This window comes from Primulina eburnea, chromosome 14, assembly GCF_022965805.1.
Source record: "Primulina eburnea isolate SZY01 chromosome 14, ASM2296580v1, whole genome shotgun sequence".
Classification (NCBI taxonomy): Eukaryota; Viridiplantae; Streptophyta; class Magnoliopsida; order Lamiales; family Gesneriaceae; genus Primulina; species Primulina eburnea.
In genome coordinates, this window is record NC_133114.1 from 5,937,255 (window position 1) to 5,962,156 (window position 24,902).

Sequence of the window (24,902 nt, forward strand, 5' to 3'; positions counted from 1 at the left end):
ACATACAACAGCAAAATGATATAATCATCGCCAGACCTCTTGAAATACGTACAAGGGTCTGCACTCAATCTGTTGTATCCAAGGCTCATGATATAGGAATCAAATCTCTTGTACCAACACCTCGGCGCCTGTTTGAGACCGTACAGAGATTTGTTCAACCTGCAAACCAAGTTCTCTTTGCCTTTTTCCGCAAAACCTTCTGGCTGGAGCATATAGATTTCTTCTTCAAGATCTCCATGAAGAAACGCCGTTTTCACATCTAGCTGTTCTAGATGTAGGTAAAACACCGCACACAATGCCAATACTACTCTGACTGTTGTAAGTCGAACCACAGGAGAAAATATCTCATTGAAGTCAATGTCTTCTTTCTGAGCATACCCTTTTACCACCAATATAGCACGATACCGCTCCACTTGGTTATTGACATCTCGTTTGATCTTATAGACCCATCTGTTACTAATGGCTTTCCTCCCTCGTGGTAGTGTAACAAGATCCCAAGTTTTATTCAGTCTAATGCCTCCAACTCTTCTTGCATTGCTATCATCCACAAGGATACATCCGAGCTTTGAGTAGCCTCGTGGAAACTCGATGGCTCACCGTCCTCTGATAATAGACAATATGCAATGTTGCTTTCAGTGACATAATCTGAAAGCCAACCTGGTGGTCCTTTGTCTCGAGTTGACTGCCTCGCATTGGAAACCTCAGACTCAACAGTGTTCTTGTTATTCGTGCTCTGGTACGGCTTCACAAGAAACTTGACCTTCGTTCGTCTTATTTTCCAGCTGAAAAATAGTAGTTTCTGAATTCGGTGTGCCTTTGTCTCCTTGTACTTTATCTTCCTCGAAGATAACATCCCTGCTGATGACAAGCTTGTGAACAGTAGGATCCCACAAGCGAAACCCCTTTACTCCATCAGCATAACCCAAGAAGATACATTTTCTGGATTTCAAATCCAACTTTGATCTTTCTTGCTCATTGTACAGAACGTACACAAGACTTCCAAATGTATGCAAATGAGAATAATCTGTCGGCTTCCCAGTCCACATCTCCATCGGAGTCTTCAGATCAATCGACACTGAAGGAGAACGATTGATAATGTAACAAGCGGTTTTGACTGCTTCCGCCCAAAATGACTTTTCTAGACCCGCAGTCCTCAACATAGCTCTTGTTCTGTCCAACAAGGTCCTGTTCATCCGCTCCGCCACTCCATTCTGTTGAGGTGTGTAAGCCATCGTGAACTGTCTTTTGATGCCCTCATGTTGACAATATGCATCAAATTCATCACTGGTATATTCTCCTCCATTGTCAGTCCTCAGACACTTGATTTTCTTTTCAGAATCAAGTTCAACCCGCGCTTTGAAATCTTTGAAGACTTGGAAAATATCTAATTTCTTCTTGATTGGATACACCCAACATCTCCTAGAGAAATCATCAATGAACGAGACAAAGTATCTCGCTCCTCCTAGGGATACAACCGGTGCTTGCCAAACATCCGAATAAAACAGCTCCAATATGCTTTTGCTCCTGGCATTAGAAGTGTCAAACTTTAATCTGTGTTGTTTATTGGTAACACAATGCTCACAAAAGGGTAGTGACACTTTTGTAATTCCTAGGCAGCAGCTTCCGTTCTGAGAGAATTTTCAACCCTCGTTCTGACATATGCCCGAGCTTTTTATGCCATAACACTGTTAATTCTTCTCCTGAACCAATTGATGCAACAACTAGTTCTGTCTCTTTGTGTGTTTCTCCCAAAAGTACATACAGATTTGCAGCAACATTTTCCGCCTTCATAACCACAAGCGCTCCCTTCACAATTTTCATGATCCCGTTCTCGATCCGAGTTTTGCACCCGATGTCATCCAATTGCCCCAAGGACAAAAGATTTTTCGTCAGTCCCTTCACATGTCGTACCTCCTGTATGGTGCGAATGGTGCCATCAAACATTTTAATTTTGATAGTACCGACCCCAGCGATTTCCAAGGCATGATCATTTTCCATGAATACAGATCCTCCTGAGACTGGTTCATAATGATCAAACCATTCTTTCCGAGACGTCATGTGCCACGTCGCTCCTGAATCCATAATCCATGTGTCACAAAATTTGTGTCTGCCTTCTGCAACAGTTGCTGCTTCGCTGATTAATATTTCACCACCGCCTGAAGTACTGGCCACATTTCCTTGAGAGATATTATCGATACTCGTACACTCTTTCTTGAAGTGTCCTTTACCACCACATTTAAAGCAGTAAATATTTTTCTTCTTACTTCTTGACTTTGATCTACCTCGTCTTTGACTCCCACTGGAGTCACGGTCCATGAATCTTCCTCTTATCATCGGTAAAGCCTCTGCCTGCTTCGATGTTACCAACCTATCATCCTTATTCATGCGCCGGCTTTCTTCTACGAGAACCGCAGTTAAGACATCTTCGAATCTTAGAAAGCCCATAAGAATATTGTTGGTAATGTTGATGATAAGTTGATCATATGAATCTGGTAGACTTTGAAGTAGAAGCTCCGCACGTTCATTTTCCCCTATTTTATGCCCCATGGAAGTGAGTTGGGCAAATAGAATATTTAGTGTATTGATATGGTGAGTCATCGATGAGGATTCCGTCATCCGAAGAGTATAAAGCCATCTCTTTAGAAAAATCATGTTGTATAGCGACTTGACCTCGTACATCTTTGTCAGAGTATCCCAGATAACTTTGGCTGTTTTTATCTCAGAGATACTTGACAAAACTTCGTCAGCTATAGCCAAGTGTAAGTTGGCAACAACATTATCATTCATCTCGTTCCACTTTCCATCATCTGTAATCTCCACCGGTCTATCTCCAATAGCCGCCAAACAATTTTCCTTTCTTAAAACTGCTTGTATCTTTATTTTCCACAGCATAAAATTGCTTCCATTGAATTTTGCTATCTCGTACCTTCCCGCCATTATGTCTACAACAATTTTATAGACTGGACAAAATAATCTCGCCTTAAATAAAAATCTCTAAAAATCTTTTCTGATGTGGAAGATCAGTCTAGGCTGCAACCACAGAACATACTCAGAATTTTAAGAAATTTTAAACCAAGGCCAGAATACCACTTGTTGGTCCTACATGCAGAATTTGAGATAATAAAACCCGAAAATAAAGAATAAACTGGACACCGAGATTTACGTGGAAAACCCCTAAAAATTATTAGGGTAAAAACCACGGACAAGATGAAAAGAATTCCACTATAATATTTTGTGGTGTACAACTCACTCACTGTGTTTCCAAAGAGAACACACACTCTCTTAATACAGGAGAACAAAACACCTCACAAATATTATAGAACTAAGCACTTAAATGCTTATAAGATGAGAGAAAACTCAAAGAAGGGATGATTTCAGAATGAAGGGGGAAGCTCTATTTATAGAGCCCCTTGACCGTGTGAACACGCGTTAAAAACGCGTATTTCCGTCCAACTTGCCAACACGTTTAAAATTCAGCCCCCTTGATTTGAATTTCATTGCCAACATGCAATTAATGCATGTCTTCTGCCGACAGTTTGAAGACGAGCCAAATGGGCTGAGGCAGTTTGGATTGCGGGCCAAGATGGGTCGAGCCCAAACGGGGCGGGTTGGCCCGCCAAATTAGGGTAGAATTTTATATTATTTTTTTAATATATTTTTAAGTTTTAAGTTTTATATAAAAATTGGAATAAGTCTCATGCGCCTCCATCACTCTCTTATCTTATTTCTTTCTTATTTTTCTCCTTGGCCTCGCTTCCATCACTCACTCTGGTAAAATCTGAATCTTTTTAAATTTTATTCATGAATCTTAAAGGGAAGAAATTTTCGTAAATTTTATTCATGAATCTTAAAATAATTTTTAAGCATAACAGTTGTTTGTGAACCTAAGAGCGATTTCGTTTGAAGTCCAACGAGTTGTAGTGAAATTTTGTGGACCCGGCGGATGTTTGATAATTATGTGTATTGTTGAACACATAATATTTTCTAAAATTTACAACCGTCTCTTTCCTCGACTTTTTGTTCTCTTCCATGTCTCCTTCATGTTTGGTTTAAGCACTTTACTTTTTATGGATTATTTTGACGCTTTCTTAATTTCTTATTTCAATTTTTTAAAGAATTTTACGAAACTATTTGATTGAAATATATATTTTTTCTATGTTTACTGTGATATTGTTCAGTATTTTTTTTCTTAAAAAAATAAGCGGATTAAAAATAAGCGGGTTGGCCCGCCTAGCCCGCGGCCCAAGATGGGTTGGGCTGGGTTGGCCATTTAGAGGCCCGCAAAAATGGCGGGCTGGCCCGCCTCGCCTAATGGCGGGTTGCGACGGGTGGCGAGCTGGCCCGTCCTGCCAGCCCGTTTTGACATGTCTACGTAAAAGTGTGTAGTGGTCGAGCCAGAAATATAGCTATGCACGGGCTAAGATTTTAAACTCTATAATCTTTTACTATTTTAAATTGATCTACCTGTGATAATATCATATTATTCCAAAATTATACAAAATTTACATATAATTTTTTTAAAAAAAACTTGGGCCACATGGGCATGTGGCTCTGCTACTGCAAGTGTGCAAGCCTAAGCTCAATAAAATGTATAGAATTATATATAAAGTAGGTCAACAAACTCAACCAATTACCAATGAAATTGTTGAATGTTTACTATCTTATGCTAGTGTAGGAAAAAGAAATGCACTCAACATTAAATATATGGAGTGGTGCTCAAATGTATGTAGCAATAGTAACATTATATCCGACTACAGCATCACCGGTCATAGCATCAAGCTTGTACGTTTGCGCGATAGCGTAGCCACGCGCAAAACGGAAGAGGCCTGTGCCACCCACGATTGACATCTCTCGAACCGATTCCATTGCCCGGTTGATGCTCAGAAGGCTAAAAGAACTGCCATCATATATACCATCTGTGAACCCATAGTTTAGGACCATAATCAAGCCGAAGTCTGCCTGCCCAGCAGATCCGTACATGCCCCTGGCTCGGCCAATGACCTTGGAGGTCGGATCCGGCCCCATAGTTAAGGGGTCGTCTATCATTGTCAACATGCCAAAAAAGGTGGAGGAGTTGTTGGTTTGAGGAGCTTCAGCAATTCTCATTGCAGTTGGATTCTGCCCACTCAAAATGTCATGAAAGTAGAACTGAAGAGTCGTGATCACCTCTGTTCCGGTTTCGACCCGCTTGGCCCACGCAATTGGGTCGTTGTTTTGGGCTAGACAGGCCCATGAATTTGCTGCAGCGAAGAAGATGAAGATTGCAATTAGGAGATTCACTCTTGCCATTTGCTGCTGTATCTGTGCTGAAAATTCAAGACTTTGTGATCTTTATATATAGAGAGGACGCTGCAGCTAAAAAAGTAATGCAGAGTAGTTAACTAAACTAATTCAAATTGGACTTTTTGGGGCTTTGTTCCACAAATTAGTTAAGAAGTCTTGACCCTGAACAAGAAAACAGCACTACCAACTCACTTCTTAGGAATACAGAATGCAAACTTTCAACTTCTCATCAACCCTCTAGCGAAACAGTGACACTGACTTCAATGTGTAGGACATGCTGATTGAGGAGACAGAATCATTTGGGGGAAAAAAAACTAATGCATTAATTAAAAGCCGTTGCGTTGCACTTCTTGACAGAAACTAGAGCATGCATCTAAAAAATTACAAATTCTGGTATTGTTTGATGGCCTATTCAACCAACTCATAACAAATCAAAACATAAATTTTCTTAAAATCTCGATTACAGTGTGCTTGATTTACCCATTTGTAGAGATTTTTCAATGTTTCAAGGTAGAAATCTTGGAGGTTTTCTGATCTTTGTAGCTTGCTCAAAGCCATAAGCAATTTCAATTAATTTAGGCTCAGAGCCCTTTAGCCCGCCGAAACATATGCCAATAGGCACCCCTTTGCCATCATATGCGGCCGGAACAACAATTCCTGGGAACCCACCAATGGCAAGAACCGTTGCAACATCTGGTCCGGCAGCCACCAATGCATCCAGCTTATTCTTTTCCATCAGCTCCACAAATCCGTTTTTCGATAACTTTTTCAGATTCTTTATCGCTTTCTTTACCACTTTTCCGGTCCCATTTGTGACTTCAGCAGACAGAAAGACTTGTTGGCCAAACTGCTCTATCATTTCCTGCAACTCGGTCATCCAAAATGCTATTACTCCTTAAGAAAGACTCATTGTATCCATCATAGTAACAGATAAGTTAAAGCTGAGTGCTGATCATAAATGTTTTGCATACCAGACGAGAGAATTTATTGTTGAAAGCGATTACGTCTGCCAGGGATCGAACAGGGGAAGCCACGAGTTCTTTTAGGTAAGCATTCAAGGATTTCTTGAATTCTGCTTCCAATGCAATTTCTTCTCCACTTGTACTGAAATACATGCTGATATGGGCTATTTCCAAATTATCCACCAAGACTGCACCTTCAAGCCTAAAATTGAAGAGAACGTGGCACAAATCAAAATTAGTAATCCAGTTACCAAGTTGGAATAAGGGATTCAACTGATAAAATTTGACCTTAAGGTTTTCAGATGGTTATCGAAATCCAAAGCTACATTTGTATCAGCTATGAGAAAGAATGGATCCCTCACAATACCCAGTCTCTTGCCCACAAGTCCATTGGATTTTAGAAATTTGGCATAACCACCATAAGGGATGTATTTTGATGCCTCTCGAGTAGCTTTAGCGTCCCAGTAATCAAATCCCACGATTGCATCCAGAACATAAACAGCATCAGACACAGTCCTGCATATTGGACTAATTGTCCAGCCACATTCAAGTTCATTCGGTTATTCTTCAGCTCCAAAGTTTTTTGCTTTCAAGGTAGCATGAAGTAAAATTTGTGTTGCTTACCCTACAGTATCCTGTCTGGGACTAATTGGAATCACCACACCTCGACTCGTGAGCCCAACGGTTGGTTTAATCCCGACTACCGAATTGTAACTGGATGGACAAATGATCGAACCATCAGTCTCGGTTCCCAGTGATACAGTTGCCATGTTTGCGGCCACAGATATTGCTGATCCACTGCTTGAACCGCAAGGATCAGCAGATAGAACATAAGGGTTCTGCACATTATTGCATATAAAATTATCGAAAGTCCAAGCTGACAACAGAACTTGTCACCTCATCCCCATTAATGCAAAAAATGTTTATAATAGGAATTCTATGCTTTCAGACAAATTTACAGAAGGATCAGTTAAATTACAACCAGAGTAAGAAAAGAAGTTAAACACAGCTTTCCATTTTCATTTTAGCTGCAATGCACCACAAGCACTAACCTTTCCTTGTCCCCCTCTAGCACTCCAACCATTCGGTGCATTTGAAGAACGAAAATTGGCCCACTCACTCAAGCTAGCCTTCCCCAGTATGATCGCCCCAGCTTCCCTCAACTTCTTTACAACACCTGCATCTCTCGGAACGATGGATCCAAGTAATGCAAAAGATCCTGCAGTAGTGTTAAGCTTATCCTTGGTTGCGATATTGTCTTTCAGCAGTATAGGAATCCCATGTAATTTAGGGAGCACTGAACCAAAATCTCTTGCCTCTCTTTCTTGATCCGCCTTCTCCGCTTGATGGATTGCATCAGGGTTTATTTCTATAACCCCTTTGAGAAGTGGATTGAGTCTTTCGATTTCTGCAAAGTAAAACTCAACAAGCTTCTTTGATGTCAGCTGGTTTCGATCAAAAGCTGTACGCAGGTCATCATGGTGGCTTCCTCAATTGTAAAATCCATAGCATGCACCAAACCGTGGAAGAGAAATCCAGATAACAAAAATGAAGCAAACCGCATAATCAGTAGCATTATCGATTACCTATCTTTCTGGTAGCTTTTAATCATACAGGACTTCTTGTTGCTGATCACTTAGAAATGCCCGACTGGGAAGTAATCTGGTTGATTAATCCAGAAGGAATCACTTTCTTGACTTCCATTAATGGTGTGAATTAAAGTCAAATACAACGTCAAAAGATTATGTTTTGATGCTATTTTATCATGAGACAAGATCCAAGAAATGTCACCAGTAGTTTCTGTAAGAAATTGAAGTGTCAGAACAAAAAAGTACCAGCACTCACTCGGCCTGGAAACCCCATTGGAGAACGGTTGGAACTGATTTCTGACATTCTCAACGGAGTAATCTGTAATCAGTGAAGCAAAACAATTTCGAAGTCGCTCTCGTGAGGAAGGCCGATAACATGGGCTTGCTTGAAAGGAAGGTGGATTATCCTCCGAATATTATATTATTTTAGTGTAATTTTAACTTCATAAATTACATAATTTTTAAATCAGATATAAAGTTTTCATTCAATTCATCTAAACTTAACTTTAAAAAGAAAATCTTAAAATATCCTATATTATTTTATTTACAACAATGATTTTCTTCCATAAAATTTTTATTTATAAAATAATTTAATATAAGGGAATCTTACATTTAAATTATAATAAAAATAATTTTATTCCAAAAAATAATTAATTAGAAGTTAATTTAATACAATAATTAATTCAAATAATTTTATTGAAACTAACTCTTTATTAAATTAAAATTTTAATAAAAACATAAATAAATATTTAATTTGGGTAATTAATAAAATATTTTAATTTATTTACTTTATATTATATAATTTGTATAGTGAATTAAACATCAAATATAACCTATTATACAGTTGATTTGAAAAATTAACATAATACATCTATATTGCATGATCTTGTTCGTGCCTGCATAATTTATATTTCACGTTTTATTTTGTATTATTATCTTTTTTTGACAGATTATTTTGTATTATTATCATTTATGTGTTGAATATTAATTATATAAATTTTAATACTAATAACATATTTATAATTAACTCGTACAATAATTTTATCAACATTAAATAATAAATATATTTAATTTATTTTAAACAATAAATATAAAGATTATTTTTAAAATATTTATTAAAATAAAATTTATATTCTTTAATCCAATAATAAATTTATTTGATACACAATTATTAAAAAACTAGAATCTAATTAATACACAATTAATAACAATATAAGTTTTTAAAAGAAACGGCAAATAGTTTAGGAAAAAAGAATGAACTCTTTTAAAATTTCGTTAGGATCCGAAAAAAAGTAAGTGATAAAATATATATTCAATATGTGAATTTCAACAAAAAAAAAATAAAGCAAAAACTTGTGTGAGACGGTTCTGTTGAAAACTAGATTCTGGAGTTTGACAAAACATGAATCAATCGATTAACAAAATATGAATCAGCTGATACGCGCAAGCAAATTCGGCAACTGAACTTATCAATTGAAATCAGCTGATACAATGATACAAAGTAAACTGATCAGTTGGAACTGATCAGTTGGAACATTAAGCCGAATGCCTTAAAGTTTCTCAACTGAAGATGTCTCGGGAAAGAACAAATAAGACATAACAGATTACAAGAGCGCCGCACAATAACCAAGACTACTTAAAACAACGCATTCCGGACAAAGCAATCAAGACGCCGAATTACAATAAATGAAGCAAACAATATCGAAGGAATAATCAAGTGGAAACCAACGGATACAAAGATTCAAATTTATCTCAAGATTACCGTTGGAAAAGAAGAGTATAAATATGGCAGAAGAAAAAGAAGAAAGAACGATCACTCAATCTTAAACTTGCTGTTACTCTGTCAAAATCTTAGCTCACTCTCATTTGAATTACTCGTAGCAATCAAGGCTACAATCTGAGCTTATTAGCACTCTGTAAAATTTGTTAGATTCAATTGTGCTAATATCAGTTACGCACTGAGAATATTGTGTAGAAATAAGAGTTTCAGTTTTGGCAGTAGTAAATCCAAACTGAAGTGGGTCTGTACAAGTGTTGTACTTGATCAAAGTCTTTTAGTGAATATCCTATCCTTGTGATAGAAGGGGTGACGTAGGAGTAATTAAATTCTCCGAACATCCAGAAACAACTCTTGCATAATTCTTTCAGTTTCATATTCTATCTTTCAGTCAGTTAATTTCCGCAACTACTCTAGTTTAACTGATTGTTATTGATCAACAAGATTCCAAGATTCAGTTTGTCACCAAACTGAACTCAAATATTATTAAAGAAAAATTTTAATTGTAAGTGTTTATTCAACCCCCCTCCCCTTCTAAGCACTCTTGTTACGACAACCGATCCTATCAAGTGGTATCAGAGCGGTTGAATCTTGTTCTTGAATACTTCTGATCTATAAATCTGCTAGCATGACTTCATTCAATAAATTTCCTATGTTCTCAAGAGAAGATTTCGATGACTGGAAAATCAGAATGCAGGCTCACTTAGCTGCACAAGATGATGACATGTGGTATGTCATAACAGACGGACCCATGAAGATTCTAAAAGCAAACACAGCAATTGCCATAACTGAAGGGGCACCACAGAGAATTCAAAAGCCCAGAGAAGAGTGGACAATTGAGGACAAAAGAAAAGCCAATCTTGACAATGTGACCAAAGATACTCTGTACAAAACACTGGACAAAGCAACATTCAACAAAATAAATATGTGCAAAACAGCAAAAGAAATTTGAGAAAAGTTGATTCAGTTATATGAAAGAAATGACCAAACAAAAGAAAATAAACTCTCTGTTGCTATTCAGGAATTTGACAATATCAAAATGAAGGTTGGAGAATCAATGAATGAGCATGATGAAAGGGTGAGCAGTATTGTCAATGAATTAAATGCACTTGGAAAAGTGTATACAAACAAAGAAGTTGCACTGAAAGTGATGAGAGGCCTTCCAAAGGAATGGGATGTCAAAACTATGGTCATGAGAGAGTCTAAAGACTTAAACCAGATCGAACTTCATGATCTATTCGCTGATTTAAAAGCTTATGAATTTGAATTGCAGAACAGAGAAGGAGAACCGTCTACTCCTACAACTACAACTGCTTTAGCAGCTGTCAGAACTGAATCAACCAGTTCAGCCGAGAAATCGGCTGATCAGTTAAGCAATGATGCTATGTCTTTATTCATCAAAAAGTTTGGGAGGTTCATGAGAAAGAACCAAGGAAACTTTCAGAAGCATTACCAGAGAAATAATTCCAAAGAAGAAACAAATGCTTGCTACAATTGTGGCAAAACAGGTCATTACATTGCTGTCCTAAACCTAAAAAAGACGTCAAGGATCAACTAACAGAAGAAATAAATCACATGAGCATAAAAGAAGACCCAGATATGATAAGAAAATCTACAGAAAGAAACATGAGGTTCTATTAGCTGAAGAGAACAAATCCAAATGGGCAGAAACTGATAGTGACGAATCAGAACCAGAAAGCTCATATAGCTCAAGTGATGAAGAGGAAGTCAAATGTCTAATGGCCAATGATACAGAAGCAGAATCTACAAGTCAACATGTATTTGATTTTAGTTCAACTGATTTTACACGAGAAGAACTCATTTTAACATTGCATGAAATGGTAAATGAGTACCAGAAACTTGCATCATCATTTGAGGAAATAAAGTCAAAGCAAAATGATCCCATGGACAATAAAACCAAAACTGATGAATCAGTTGATGGGTTGAGTCTAAAAAGGGAAATTGCTGAGTTAAAAGCAGAGAGAAAGAAAGATCAGTCACTAATCCAGAAATTGATCCTTGAAAATTCAAAACAGACTGAACTCATTCAATCTTGGAATAATTCGTCTACTGCACTGAATGAGATGCAGAATTCACAAAAATCAGTTTCTGATAAAACTGGTTTAGGGTTCAGTAATCAAGGAGAAACGTTTTCAAATGATACTCAACCAAAGCTGACAATGAACAAAGGGAAGTACATTCACTTTGTCAAATCAGCAGTGGTACAAAAACAAATTGAGCCCAGTAAACTGATTGAACAACCTATTAAGAAGTTGAACAAGGCTAGAAGATATGGGATTGGCTATAGTCAAAAGCTTTCAACTGATTCACAAAGCTGGTCATCAAAAAGATTTCACAAAAACTATTCGAATGGCTATATCAATTACTATAACTGCAAGCCAGTTCAGAAGAGATACAGATTGAACAATCAGTTGAATAATACTAAACCACATACTGTATCATCTGTACACTACTCACCAAGCGCACAAAAACCGAGAAAAGCCATTTGGAATACAGCTACTGGAAAGTCAGTTAGACTAATCCAAGTATGGGTTCCAAAGGGACTAATAAGTTTTGGACCCAAATAGATATGGGTACCAAATCATATTATGTGTGTGCTTGCAGGTAACAGGTACAAATAAAAATTCAATATGGTATTTGGACAGCGGTTGCTCACGACATATGACAGGAGATGCAAGTATGCTATCTCAACTGACCAAATATAGTGGTCCAAACATCAGTTTCGGAGATAATTACAAAGATAAAACCGTGGGTAAGGGTAAGCTTATTCATGGTAACTTTATTATTAAAGATGTTTTATTAGTAGAGAATCTGAAGTATAAATTGATTAGCATCAGTCAGTTATGCGAAAATGGATTCTCGGTACAATTTGATAAAAACTCATGCTCAGTTAAAACATCAACTGATGAAATCATACTAACAGGCAAACGATGTGGAAACACATATAAAGTCAGTTGGAATGAACAGCCTCATGCACCAGTATGCTTTATTGCTTCAAAATCATCTCAAAACTGGTTGTGGCATAAAAGGTTAAATCATCTAATCTTTAAATCCATTGCCTATCTGAGTAAACATGAACATGTAACTGGTTTGCCCAAAATAAATTTTTCAAAAAAAAACTTTGCTCAGCATGTCAGTATGGAAAACAAGTACGATCTTCTTTCAAAAACAAGGGCTGTAAATCTTCGTCCCGATGCTTAGAACTATTGCACATGGATCTCTTCGGTCCAAAACCAGTCATGAGCTTAGGGGGAATGAAATACACCTTGGTGGTCGTAGATGATTTTTCAAGATTTACTTGGGTTATCTTTCTCAAATCCAAAGACCTTACGGCTGCACAACTGATTAAACTCTTGAAAAGACTTTTAAATGAAAAATCAGTTGGGATTGATCGAATCAGATCTGATCGAGGAACTGAATTCATAAATCTAACACTTTCAAGCTTTCTAGAAAATGCTGGAATCAAGCATGAGCTCTCAGCAGCAAGAACTCCTCAGCAAAACGGTGTAGCTGAGAGAAGAAATCGAACCCTTAAAGAAGCTGCTAGAACAATGCTTGCTGATTCTGGTATTTCTCAAAGATTTTGGGCAAAAGCAGTAAACACTGCATGTTATACTCAGAACAGATCAATGATTAATAAAAATCATATGAAAACACCATATGAGATCTGGCATGGAAGAAAAAGTATAATCACTTATTTCAAAATATTCGGCTGTAGATGTTTTATTCATGATAATGGTAAAAATTACTTAAAAGCATTCGATGCCAAATCTGCAGAAGGAATATTCCTTGGATATTCATCAGTTAGTATAGCTTATAGAGTCTTTAATAAGAAAATTTTAAATGTTGAAGAATCTGCGCATGTTGATTTTGATGAAACTGTACTAACTGATAAGCCAACTGATCAAGTTGAGCTAGCTGATCGATTTACAGATATCAGTTTGGATCGGAAGATGATGACAAAGATGAAAGTCATAATGACCAAAACATCTTTCAAACACCAGAACCAGAGATATTAGATCAATTAAATGAGCATAAAGTCAATGCTGACAATCAGTTATTAAAGCAAACTGATAACATTAAAATACCAGCTGACGAGGCATCAACTGAAGTTGAAAACTGCATTCAGTTACCAACTGAAGAAGTTGCTGATGCAACAAATGCAGAGTACAGATGGAGAAAATCACATCCACCACAACTGGTAATAGGAAATCCATCTGACCCAATCACTACACTTTTCGAAATGGCAAACCAGATCCAAGCCCATATTTTGAATGCGATGGTCATCGATTTTAACTCGGTTCTATCGATTCAAGAAGCAGACGTTAAGAATGTATTTCTAAAGCTTGAGTCGGCAGGTCTCAGGATGTTCTTAGGACAATCTTCTCAGAAGATATACCTCAAGGAGGTCAATGAAATCTATCGGAAGGGATTTATCACTGCTAATGACACTATCTCTGTGACTATCAATGATCAGTTGCTACTCCTTTCTGAAGAAGCTTTCGGAGAAATCTTCTCTCTGCCAACTGATGGTTATGTCAGCTTTTCTGAAGTAAAAACTCAAGATATTGAAGAAATGCAGTCTCGATTATCTGCTGATGGACGGAAAATCAAGGTTTCCGATCCAAAGAAGGAACTGAAACCAGAAATTCAGTTGTTAGCTGATATCGTGGCAAAGGGAATGTTAGCAAAAGTCGGTTCTTATGCTGCTCTTACACTTGAAAAATTCCAGGTAATGACCATAATCATAGGTGAAAAGAAAGCAAATTGGAGATATATTCTTTTTAACATCTTGAAGAATATGCTCAAGTCATCCAAACAGTCATGAGGCTTTGCCATCCAAATCACTTATCTGTTAAAACTGAAGGGTTTGGTAGCTGAAAATGCTGAAACATCATCAAAATTCAAGGTCTTTACTGCCAAAAACACCTTGCCATCAAAAACCAAACTAGAGGTTGAGCCATCACCAGTCAAGAAGGCCAAAACAGCAAAAAAGAAACTGATTCTCAGTGAATCAGATTTAGAGAAAACTCCTTCCCCTAAGCTTGTCAAGAGACCAAGGACTCAAAGAGCCAAACCAATAACAACAGTGGAAGACATTCCACCTGAGAAAATTATTCAATCAGCTGCTCAACAGCCCATTCAAGCTATCCCTTTGCAAGTAGTCTCACCTGATGATTCAGTTACCAAAGCTAAGACACCAGCTAAGGTAAGAGCTCCCTTGACTCTTGTAAATCTCCCTACCATCTTGCCTAGAGCCAGATCTAAAGGAGTAATATTAAGGGAACCAGTGCACTCCACACATTCTGGAATGGATCTTCCTCACATTCTCTCAACTGACAAAGGAAAAGGCAAGCTGGTTGAAGAACTCCGGCCATCCAATGTCATTCACACACACATTGGCCTAGTTTGGGAACAGGTCAATGCATTTGCCACATCACAATTAAAATCTTTTGATTGTTGGAAAAGCTTCAGAACAGAGATCTTTGCCAAAGAACTGAAGCATAGATCTCAACTGAAAAAGTTCATCAAGCTAGAAGCGATTGTGATGAAAGTAGTCAAAGCTGCTACAATTCCACAGGCATTAGAAAGGCAGAAATATTTCTTTGATCAGATTCGCGTCAAAAAGCTAACAAGAATGGTAGCAAAGCTGAAGTCCAACTACAATCCAACAAGTCCAACTGCATACAATGATAGAGCTGTGTTCACTCAACTGGACACAGATTTAGTAGTCTGCAGAGTGAAATCAGATTTTGGGAAGAAGATCAGGAACTAGTTCTTCATGACAAACCCCTCAACTCAAATACTGAAAAAGATTTATCCTCCTCTCCACAAAAAGAACCATCTCCACAACAGGCAACTGAAAAGCCAGTTCAGGGAATACCTCAATCCTCTCAGACAGAACATCAGCTATATTCTGAAGCAGAACTATCCTTGGCAAACATTGATGAAATCATTCAAGCTGTTACCTTGGAAGCTCAGCTAGAGGGAATACAGCATGACTCAGTTACCCATTCAGCTGAACAACCAGAGCAAGACATTAAGATATCATCTGAAGCACTAGCTGAGTCACTTATTGCTGAAAAACTTATATCTGCTCAAACTGAAGATCAAACTGAAGTGCCAAACCAAACTTCAGAAAAAGAAATAACTGAATCGGAAAAAGCTCAAACTGAAGCACTAGTTCAGCCAGAAAGTTCTGCTGAACAAGATATTCAAACTGATGAACAAGCAAAACCCTCAGAACAAGAAACTGCTGAACATGTAGAAGTTCAGTTGCTCACTGAATCAAAGGAGCAAGAACAATGTTCAGTTAATTCTCCACGGGAGGCCCCTATGTATGAACCATCCATCTCCATCATTAAGCCAGACAATCCATTTCTTGATCAAAACCAACGTTCATCATCTCAAATTCAAGAAAACATTCCAGCTCAGCCTATGGCTGGAAGTCTAGGGCTGCAAACGAACCGAACATGTTCGCGAGTTTTTCGAGCCGGCTCGATAAATATTCGATTCGTATTCGAACTTATCGAATTTGAGCCGAACTCGAACACGTTCGAACTTTTTTTCGAGCAGAACTCGAGCCCAAATTATTTTGTTCGATAGCTCGCGAATAGTTCGCGAGCCTTAATATTTTATTAATATAATATATATATATATATATATATATACATTTCGAATATTTCGAGCATTTCGAGCTCTCAAATCTTAATATCCGAGCAATAATTCGAATAGTTCACGAATATATTCGAATATTTCGAGCCGAACTCGAACTTCATTTCGAGCCGAGCTCGAGCCCAAATATTTGAAATTATCGAACTTCGAATCGAGCTCGAACTCGAATATACCTATTTCGAGCCGAATTCGAGGCTGACTTTTTTACTATTATTCGGCTCGATTCGGTTCGTTTGCACCCCTAGCTGGAACAATGGAAACTAATCAAGCATTAGTTCTTTTTGGACAAACATCGAAGCATTCAGAAACGCCCAGTCAGCGACCTCCAATTCAATCCACAGAAATGGATGTTGTTCTTGAAGAAATCCAGAACATACAGTACAATATGCAGCAGATGCTCGCTGAAATCAAGAAAATTCAATTAGAACAACTGTCTCATACTGTCAAATTAGATTCTTCGACTGAATTTGACTCGGCTAAACTAAACGCTCTTCAAGCCAACATGGATTCTCTTAGAAGAACTGTGCGTGAAATTAAGAAGGGGCTAGCTAACTCACTCTTTAGAACTCAGGATGTAATCAGTCAGAGTTTTGAGCGACTGAAAACCTCTGTTTCAAATCAAATAGAATTGCTACAGACCTCCCTCACAACTGTTGCCACAAGTATCTCATCAGATGTAAAACTTCTTTCCATTGACGTTCGAAAGTTATCAGACAAAATGGAGTTGTTTGACAAAAAGGGAGAAGAACAGCAGCTGAAGAAGAATTAATCAGATTATTAGAATCAACTGATATTATATTCTCAGATTTTATGTTATCTACAAGGAATCCAGTTATTTTATGATTCAGTTGCGTAATCTATTATCTACAAAGAGCTCAGTTATTCGATCTTAAATCACTTGGTTTTGTCAAACACCATAAAGGGGGAAATTGTTGGAAACTAGATTCTGGAGTTTGACAAAACATGAATCAATCGATTAACAAAATATGAATCAGCTGATACGCGCAAGCAAATTCGGCAACTGAACTTATCAATTGAAATAAGCTGATACAATGATACAAAGTAAACTGATCAGTTGGAACTGATCAGTTGGAACATTCAGCCGAATGCCTTAAAGTTTCTCAACTGAAGATGTCTCGGGAAAGAACAAATAAGACATAACAGATTACAAGAGCGCCGCACAACAACCAAGACTACTTAAAACAACGCATTCCAGACAAAGCAATCGAGACGCCGAATTACAATAAATGAAGCAAACAATATCGAAGGAATAATCAAGTGGAAACCAACGGATACAAAGATTCAAATTTATCTCAAGATTACCGTTGGAAAAGAAGAGTATAAATATGGCAGAAGAAAAAGAAGAAAGAACGATCACTCAATCTTAAACTTGCTGTTACTCTGTCAAAATCTTAGCTCACTCTCATTTGAATTACTCGTAGCAATCAAGGCTACAATCTGAGCTTATTATCACTCTGTAAAACTTGTTAGATTCAATTGTGCTAATATCAGTTACGCACTGAGAATATTGTGTAGAACTAAGAGTTTCAGTTTTGGCAGTAGTAAGTCCAAACTGAAGTGGGTCTGTACAAGTGTTGTACTTGATCAAAGTCTTTTAGTGAATATCCTATCCTTGTGATAGAAGGGGTGACGTAGGAGTAATTAAATTCTCCGAACATCCAGAAACAACTCTTGCATATTTCTTTCAGTTTCGTATTCTATCTTTCAGTCAGTTAATTTCCGCAACTACTCTAGTTTAACTGATTGTTATTGACTAACAAGATTCCAAGATTCAGTTGTCACCAAACTGAACTCAAATATTATTAAAGAACAATTTTAATTGTAAGTTTTTATTCAACCCCCCCTTCTAAACACTCTTGTTACGACAACCGATCCTATCAGTCTCACGGGTCGTATTTGTGAGACGGATCTTTTATTTGTGTCATCCATGAAAAAGTATTACATTTTATGCTAAAAGTATTATTTTTTATTGTGAATATGGATAGGGTTGACCCGTCTCACAGATTAAGATCCGTGAGATGGTCTCACATGAGACCAACTCAAAAAATAAAAGAAAGTAAGTACGACATAAAGTAAATAACACAGAGATTTTTTATGGATGTTTGGAGAATTAAGTACTCCTACGTTATTCTTTCTTCCATTTAAGAAAAAATTTACCAAAAAACTTTGATATTTACAATTTTGGTACAAACTCACTTCGACTTGAACTAATCACACTGCCTCAATGGATGTAGAATTAATTTTGATGAGACTTTCGCATCAGTCGCCTAATTAGAAGTCATTAGAATCTTTCTTGCCTTGGTTATTTACAAAAAAAAAATTAAGGTATTTCATTTGTACGTCAAAATTGTAATCCTAAATGAATTGCTGCAAGAGCCATTAGGTTTCACTGATCATTCTCTTCCGATCCATGTGTTTAAATTGCGTAATGTTTTGTATAGTTTGAAGTAAACATCAAGGTCATGATATATGATGATATGACACTCTGTCTCAGTTTTTTACTGATCAAGAATTTACGATCGAATCAGTAAACAAAATATTATTCAAAATCATTAAAAATGATCATATCTTACTTTTTTAAATTTATGTTAATGATATTATTTTTAGATTTACTAACCCATAGTTGTGTATGAAATTTGCCTAGTTAATTCTTGATAAATTTGAGACGCGCGTAATGAGAAAAATGATTTATATGATGCTGATGTAATGTAAACATTACGTTTATTTGCGTAAAATCACATCAGAACTTCTTATAAAACAAAAACAAAAAAAAAATTCAAAATATAAAAAATGCATTAATAAAACTTAAATTTGTCAACGTAAAAGAAGAAAATCGTAAAGAATTAAATATATAAAAAACGACCTATATGATGCTGATGTAATGTAAACGTATCGTTTATTTGCGTAAAATCACATTAGAACTTCTTATAAAAAAACAAAAAACAAAATATAAAAAAAGCATTAATAAAACTTAAATTTGTCAACATACAAGAATAAAATAGTAAAGAATTAAATATATAAGACCAAAATGCAGTTACCTTTCTTCTGTAAGCTTTTGGAAACAATTATTTTAATCTTTCCGGCTTACATGCAAGGAAGAATGCTGCACCTACACTTTTTATAGCAACCTACTTGTATACATGCAACATGTATATCTCCTTCAGACAGATTTAGTATTACAAAAAAAATTAACTATGATAAACAGCATTTGTTCTCACGGATAACATTTCGACCTCAAAATTGTATTAATGAACAATTGACAGAAAGATCTAAATAGCCTCAGCCCACCCAATCCTAGAATTGGTTCGCCTTTGTTCGAATCCCTCGAAGAAATAGTGCACGGATGGGCAGGTGAAGCCGGTGAGCCTTGTCCCATGGATCTCTTTTCTATGAAAAATCACTTAGCTGTGGCCACAAATCCATTCATCAGATTTTAATGTCTCATGTTTATCTCCCGAGGTTTCTAAACGCTTAATTAAAGTAATCCGAACCACGTAATGTGATGAAGTGAGCTTCTTCTAATCCTTTCGATTGATCTCCATCATACCATGTTATGGTTCCTTCATAGATTAGCAAATGCCATTTTTATACGTATAGATCTTCAACACACTTGCTACTTAAATGCAAACTTTGGAATTAAAGAAGAAGATACGATACCTGTTGTAGTACCTGGTTCCTCTTCTCTTGTCATATGAAGTATTAATGTCCCAGTGAGAATAGTTATGAATCCACATAACTCAGAGGTTATGCTGCTCAGATTCTGACCATACCAGTCCTGTAAAATAATTCAAGAGTCTCAATAGTGTATTTGGTAAAATTTGATCCTGACAAAGAACTACTTCTGAAAAAAGTAATTACCTTAAACATTATAACACTAGCGATGATAGTCAGAGTAGTGAACATCACATAATAAATTGGAGAAACTAGGGCGGCATTGAAAGTGTCGAGTGCCTGAACATACCAATCGCAAAATGACGAGGTTGAGAAATATACTAGCAAAATATCTCAGGACAAAAGGATATTCTATCTGGTCAGAAACTAGGCAGAATTGTAGATTAATGAACCCACCGAGATTTCAAAACATTTACAACTAATCCTAGATGACCCAAAGGAACTTTTTTTCAGACATTTAGCAAGACATAATTATGCCAGATAATGTACACAAGCTTCTATTGCTTAATTTGGATAATGATTAATCAAGTGGTAGTTGTAAAGGCGCCAATACCAATAATTGGTGAATGTTTCACTTTTCTAAAGTACAGAAAACACCGATCAAACGCCTTGCTTATTACGATTACCTTGTTCAAATAATTCAACTGTGTGATCACAAAAATTGTAGCAACCGAAAGGAAAAACCAAGTCTGAGCATATCCAAATTGATTGACCCCCTCTAAAGTAAGCTTTATAGCAATTCCAACTGCCTTTATGCTCACAACCTACATTAATATATATTGGGTAAGCAGTGAGAAGGGAAGAGAATCTTATCCATTGTACAATGTAGATGAGGAAGTAGCCACAAAAATTAAAAGAAGCACTTTGTATATGTAAAAGATGTGTTGGGAATGTGATTACCGTTAGTGCACCCATTAAGGAGCAAATCCCCAAGTAAACCAATATGTTTGTCTGTCCATAGAGAGGCTCAAAATGCAGCATTAACACTAACACCATGGACACCGTGGTGGCTACATAAATCATAAATGCTGTAAACAAAGAATGTGCAGATATGAGCATGCGTTGAATAACTTGTTAACAACTATATTTCATAAATGCTGTAAACAAAGAACGCGCAGATATGAGCAACCGTTGAATAACTGGTTAACAACTATATTTCACAAGAGAGAGGAAAGAAAAGGGGAAATAGAGACAAACCTGGTTGAGTAGCCAATAACCAGACTTCCTGTACAGAATTTGGAGTTCGTTCTTGAGGAGCATGAATCACGATGACTATAGATCCAACAATGCAAGCCACACATCCCAGTATGCCCAACTTTTGCAATCGTTCCTTCAACATAAAGTGTGCCAAACAAGCACTTTTCAGATGCATGAAAATGGTTAGTTACCATGATGCAATCATGAGATATTTATAAATGTTTAATATTGTTTGTAACAGAGGTCAGAAATCATGAAAAATGTACCTAATGATAATACTCAATGCACCGAGGGGGGTCACAAGAACAGCTGGCGCGTAAATATAAGCTACAAAATTGGCCACTTCTCCAGCAATCACTGTAAGAAAATTAGACATACTAATCAGAATTCAGAAGATCAACTTTCCCCTAGCAATCAGGAAGCAAAAGAGATCAGATTACAAATCTCGCTCACTTGTAATCATACCGGCCCACCAAAGAGGTTCAAGTAAGTATGCGTAGCCACCAAATCCTACAATATGCAAGGTACAATCGTGAATATATAGCAAATAAATCGAGAAATGATGCAGTGGGAAAAGGTGGTACAATTTACATTAAAGAATACCGTAAAAGTTTTTTTCACGATTTGCACAATAAAAGATTTGGCAAGCCAAAGATGAATTTTTTAGAATTGGTTAACAGAAAATGTCTCGGATACCATTTTAGTACACATAAAATTGCAGTAGATTAGACTGTCTATTCTTGTTTCTTGATTTCCCAAATAGAATACTTAGCCGATAAATAGACACATTACTCACAATTATTTCCTCCTCCATCCCACCAGATAACTATTCAAAATTTCCAACACCCTTGTTTCCAAATCATTCATCCATCAATCCTACACAAGATTCATCGACTGTAGAATCCGTTAGCTCGAGATTTGTCGATAGATCAGCAAAGAAATTATCATACCTCTTCTACCAAAGTTCCAACACGCTTGCTCCCATAAAAATTAAATGCATTACAGATCTATTTATACGAGTCAACATAAACACCAAAAACTAACACCTATACCGAAGGAACAACAAAAATTCATGGGCACTTAGTTATCTGTAAATTATACCTGCTCGACTACCGGCGGCGGCGGCCCGCTTCAGACCTTTCTTCTTCAAAATAAAGCTCGTCCCGATAAACAAACTCGACAGCATTGCCAAAATCAACCCCCTCGTATTATCCGAAACACCCATAATTTTCTCTACGAATATCTATAAACACCGAGACTCGGTATCTAAAATTCCGTACACTTGATCCAAACTTATTCAACTAAAAAAACCCACAAAACAAACACAAAACATCAGCTGAATGAGCTCCAATCATGTCAGAACAGAGAACAAAAATCTAAGATACAGACAAACTCCAAATTCCCGCCAATCACGCGGCGGAAGCAATTTCAAGATTTCTTTACCACAAAAAAAAAAATCAGTGGAACAAAGGGTACGGTAAACAGTTGGAACCCGGCGGGAAACCCCGTTCGACGATTTAAAGGGTGTCGGTATGCTGACAAAGGATTGAATCAGTCTGCGAATTTAAGAGAGAAATAAAGAAATCGAACTGTCAAAGACTCGGTGTTCATTGGGACAGGTCCCCTGTGAGTTGTATATATTCATTTATTTAATCACAAAATATTAAACATTATTGCTGGTGGGCCTCGTTGCTTGGCTTATTTGAAATTGGAATAAATAATAAACCATTCTTTATTTTTTCTTTCAAAATTTAAAAATATTTGAACCTAAAAGATTTAATTTTTATTCCATACATAATAAAAAGATCGCCATTAAATTGGAATGGAAATAATTTTTATTTCAATATTATTTTTTTTGCAACTGAATTAACTTAATTTAATTAGATTTTTAAATATGTTTTAAGAAAAAATTTGTAGTTTTTTATATTAGATAGAGCAATTATGAAATGTTTATTTAGAAAAGGCATTTTTTAGTAATTGAAAAAGTAACTAAATTTTTCAAGCAGAAGCCTAAGAATCATATTTTTCAGGCCTAAACTCATATTTTTCAATTATGAAAAGCCTAAAAGTCATAACTATTTATGTATGAAAGGAATAAAAATCTCATTTTTAACTTAGTCTATAAGAAACTCAATTTTTTTTAGAAATATCAAAATTTCAAAATAAGACGTTAATTTTAAGCTCCGTATAGCATACGGAAAATAATGAAAAAAGTTAAATGTTTGATAATTACAACTTGAGCTTCACGGAAATGAAAATGTGTTGACTATTCCAACATTTACGACTTAACATAGATATTTTTAAATGGTTGTACTAAGTAAAATTTTGGATTAACGTAATAGTTTGAAAATCATGTTATTTAAAAAAAATCATATTAAACAAATTTTACATGACAAACTCATCTGAAAAAATATTGATATAAAAAATCGAAGAGTGTGTTTCATGTGAGACCGGCTCACGAATCTTAATCTGTGAGACGGGTCAACCCTACTTATATTCATAATAAAAAGTAATATTCTTAGCATAAAAACTAATACTTTTTTGTGGATGACTCAAGTAAGAGATCCGTCTCACAGATAAGACCCGTCAAATCGTCTCACACAAATTTTTGCCAAAATCGAATTTCTGACCATTTCTAAAACATTGACGTACTCCAGTGACTTAAATTCATTTTAAAAGCGATGTCAACATATTTTTTGCTTCTCTGTCTACAAAATGGAAATCCTCACAACAATTGGTTCGAAATTTTTTAAAATTAAAATTCTTATAGAAAAAATTTTGAAAATTCGAATCATTAAATTTACTTATCCCAGTCTCAGTCTTTCTATGTAAATTTATATTAGATCATTAGTTAATGGTAAATATATATTAACTTTATTTTTTATTATCCACATTCTATTTAATGTATAAAATTTATTCACAAAGTGAAATATAGACAACAAAAATAGAGCATGAATAACAATACGTGTCAAAAATTTGTGTGAGACAGTCTCGTGGGTCGTATTTTGTGAGACGGATATCTTATTTGGGTCATCCATAAAAAATATTATTTTTTATCCTAAGTATGACTTTTTATTGTGAATATGTAAAGGCCCTCTAAAACTTCTTGCTTGAACATTTGAGGAAAATTAAAAATTTTCTTTTTAAAAGAACTTAAATGGCCTCCTTCATAAAATTAACTGATGAATCAAGTTCAATGTTTAAAATATCGCAGCGGAAGAAAATAAAGTTTGTCAAAAATCACAATTTAAAAATATCCAACGACTGATAAAATGTTTGCGGAATAAAATAACAACTGCTGCACTGAGGTCCTCGGGTGCCACTACTGCCGACCCAAGCTGGCTCATTGGTCCCCGCCCTCGGCCCTGGCCTCATCAGCACCTACAACAATCAAGTCTAGTGAGCCTAAAGACTCAGCACTCATATATCGTAGGTAACGAGTAAATACTGAAGTAAAATGTGCATGAGATAAAATATCATGTCATGAGGCATGCTGAAAATAATCTGTACTGAGCAATTATAATACGTGCATAACTGAACTGATAATCACAGTAAAAATGTTTGCTCCTTGGAGCCCTGTACTAAAATAACTGGTAAAATTTTCTGTTGAGATTATGTTTTACGCCTGTGGCCACTGCACTAAGCTGAACTGATCGGTAACTGGCTACCGGGGAGTCTGAAACTGAACTGAGCTGGCCGGTCACT

At 36.3% G+C, this 24,902-nt stretch overlaps 3 protein-coding genes across 7 annotated transcripts; all 3 read right to left on the reverse strand.

Moving 5' to 3' along the window:
- Positions 1–4,566: 4,566 nt before the first annotated feature.
- On the reverse strand, positions 4,567–5,902 carry LOC140812342 (dirigent protein 23-like). Of its 2 annotated transcripts, none has more exons than XM_073170588.1 (2): positions 5,764–5,902; positions 4,567–5,306 (listed from the first exon to the last, which is right to left on the reverse strand). In XM_073170588.1, exons 1-2 carry the CDS (start codon positions 5,765–5,767, stop codon positions 4,717–4,719), a joined length of 594 nt encoding a protein of 197 aa, XP_073026689.1. In that variant the 5' UTR covers positions 5,768–5,902; the 3' UTR covers positions 4,567–4,716. The 2 variants fall into 2 exon arrangements, with proteins under 2 accessions (XP_073026689.1, XP_073026690.1); XM_073170589.1 differs by having other exon boundaries at positions 4,567–5,240; positions 5,764–5,898.
- On the reverse strand, positions 5,777–8,240 carry LOC140812340 (probable amidase At4g34880). Its single transcript, XM_073170587.1, is given in 6 exon segments — positions 5,777–6,145; positions 6,255–6,447; positions 6,534–6,773; positions 6,870–7,084; positions 7,298–7,722; positions 7,725–8,240. Coding segments are annotated over 6 exon segments (1,527 nt in total). The 5' UTR covers positions 7,822–8,240; the 3' UTR covers positions 5,777–5,788.
- An 11,155-nt stretch (positions 8,241–19,395) lies between these two features.
- Positions 19,396–22,816, reverse strand: LOC140812309 (probable magnesium transporter NIPA6). 4 transcript variants are annotated; one of them, XM_073170547.1, is made up of 10 exons: positions 22,299–22,816; positions 21,651–21,707; positions 21,464–21,554; positions 21,198–21,358; positions 20,901–21,028; positions 20,627–20,764; positions 20,187–20,279; positions 19,998–20,103; positions 19,820–19,888; positions 19,400–19,733 (listed from the first exon to the last, which is right to left on the reverse strand). In XM_073170547.1, exons 1-10 carry the CDS (start codon positions 22,420–22,422, stop codon positions 19,726–19,728), a joined length of 975 nt encoding a protein of 324 aa, XP_073026648.1. In that variant the 5' UTR covers positions 22,423–22,816; the 3' UTR covers positions 19,400–19,725. The 4 variants fall into 4 exon arrangements, with proteins under 4 accessions (XP_073026650.1, XP_073026648.1, XP_073026647.1 ...); XM_073170546.1 differs by having other exon boundaries at positions 19,402–19,733; positions 19,986–20,103; XM_073170549.1 differs by having other exon boundaries at positions 19,396–19,888; positions 19,986–20,103; positions 22,299–22,432.
- Positions 22,817–24,902: the final 2,086 nt, after the last annotated feature.

Excerpts from the sequence above, each read along its gene's own strand:
- LOC140812309 (XM_073170549.1), bottom strand. The coding sequence starts at position 22,422 with ATGGGTGTTTCGGATAATACGAGGGGGTTGATTTTGGCAATGCTGTCG. Across the intron at positions 21,555-21,650 it reads GTGGGCCGGTATGATTACAA|TGATTGCTGGAGAAGTGGCC; the intron begins GTGAGCGAGATT and ends ATTTTCTTACAG. Across the intron at positions 20,280-20,626 it reads AGTTGAATTATTTGAACAAG|GCACTCGACACTTTCAATGC; the intron begins GTAATCGTAATA and ends TGGTATGTTCAG.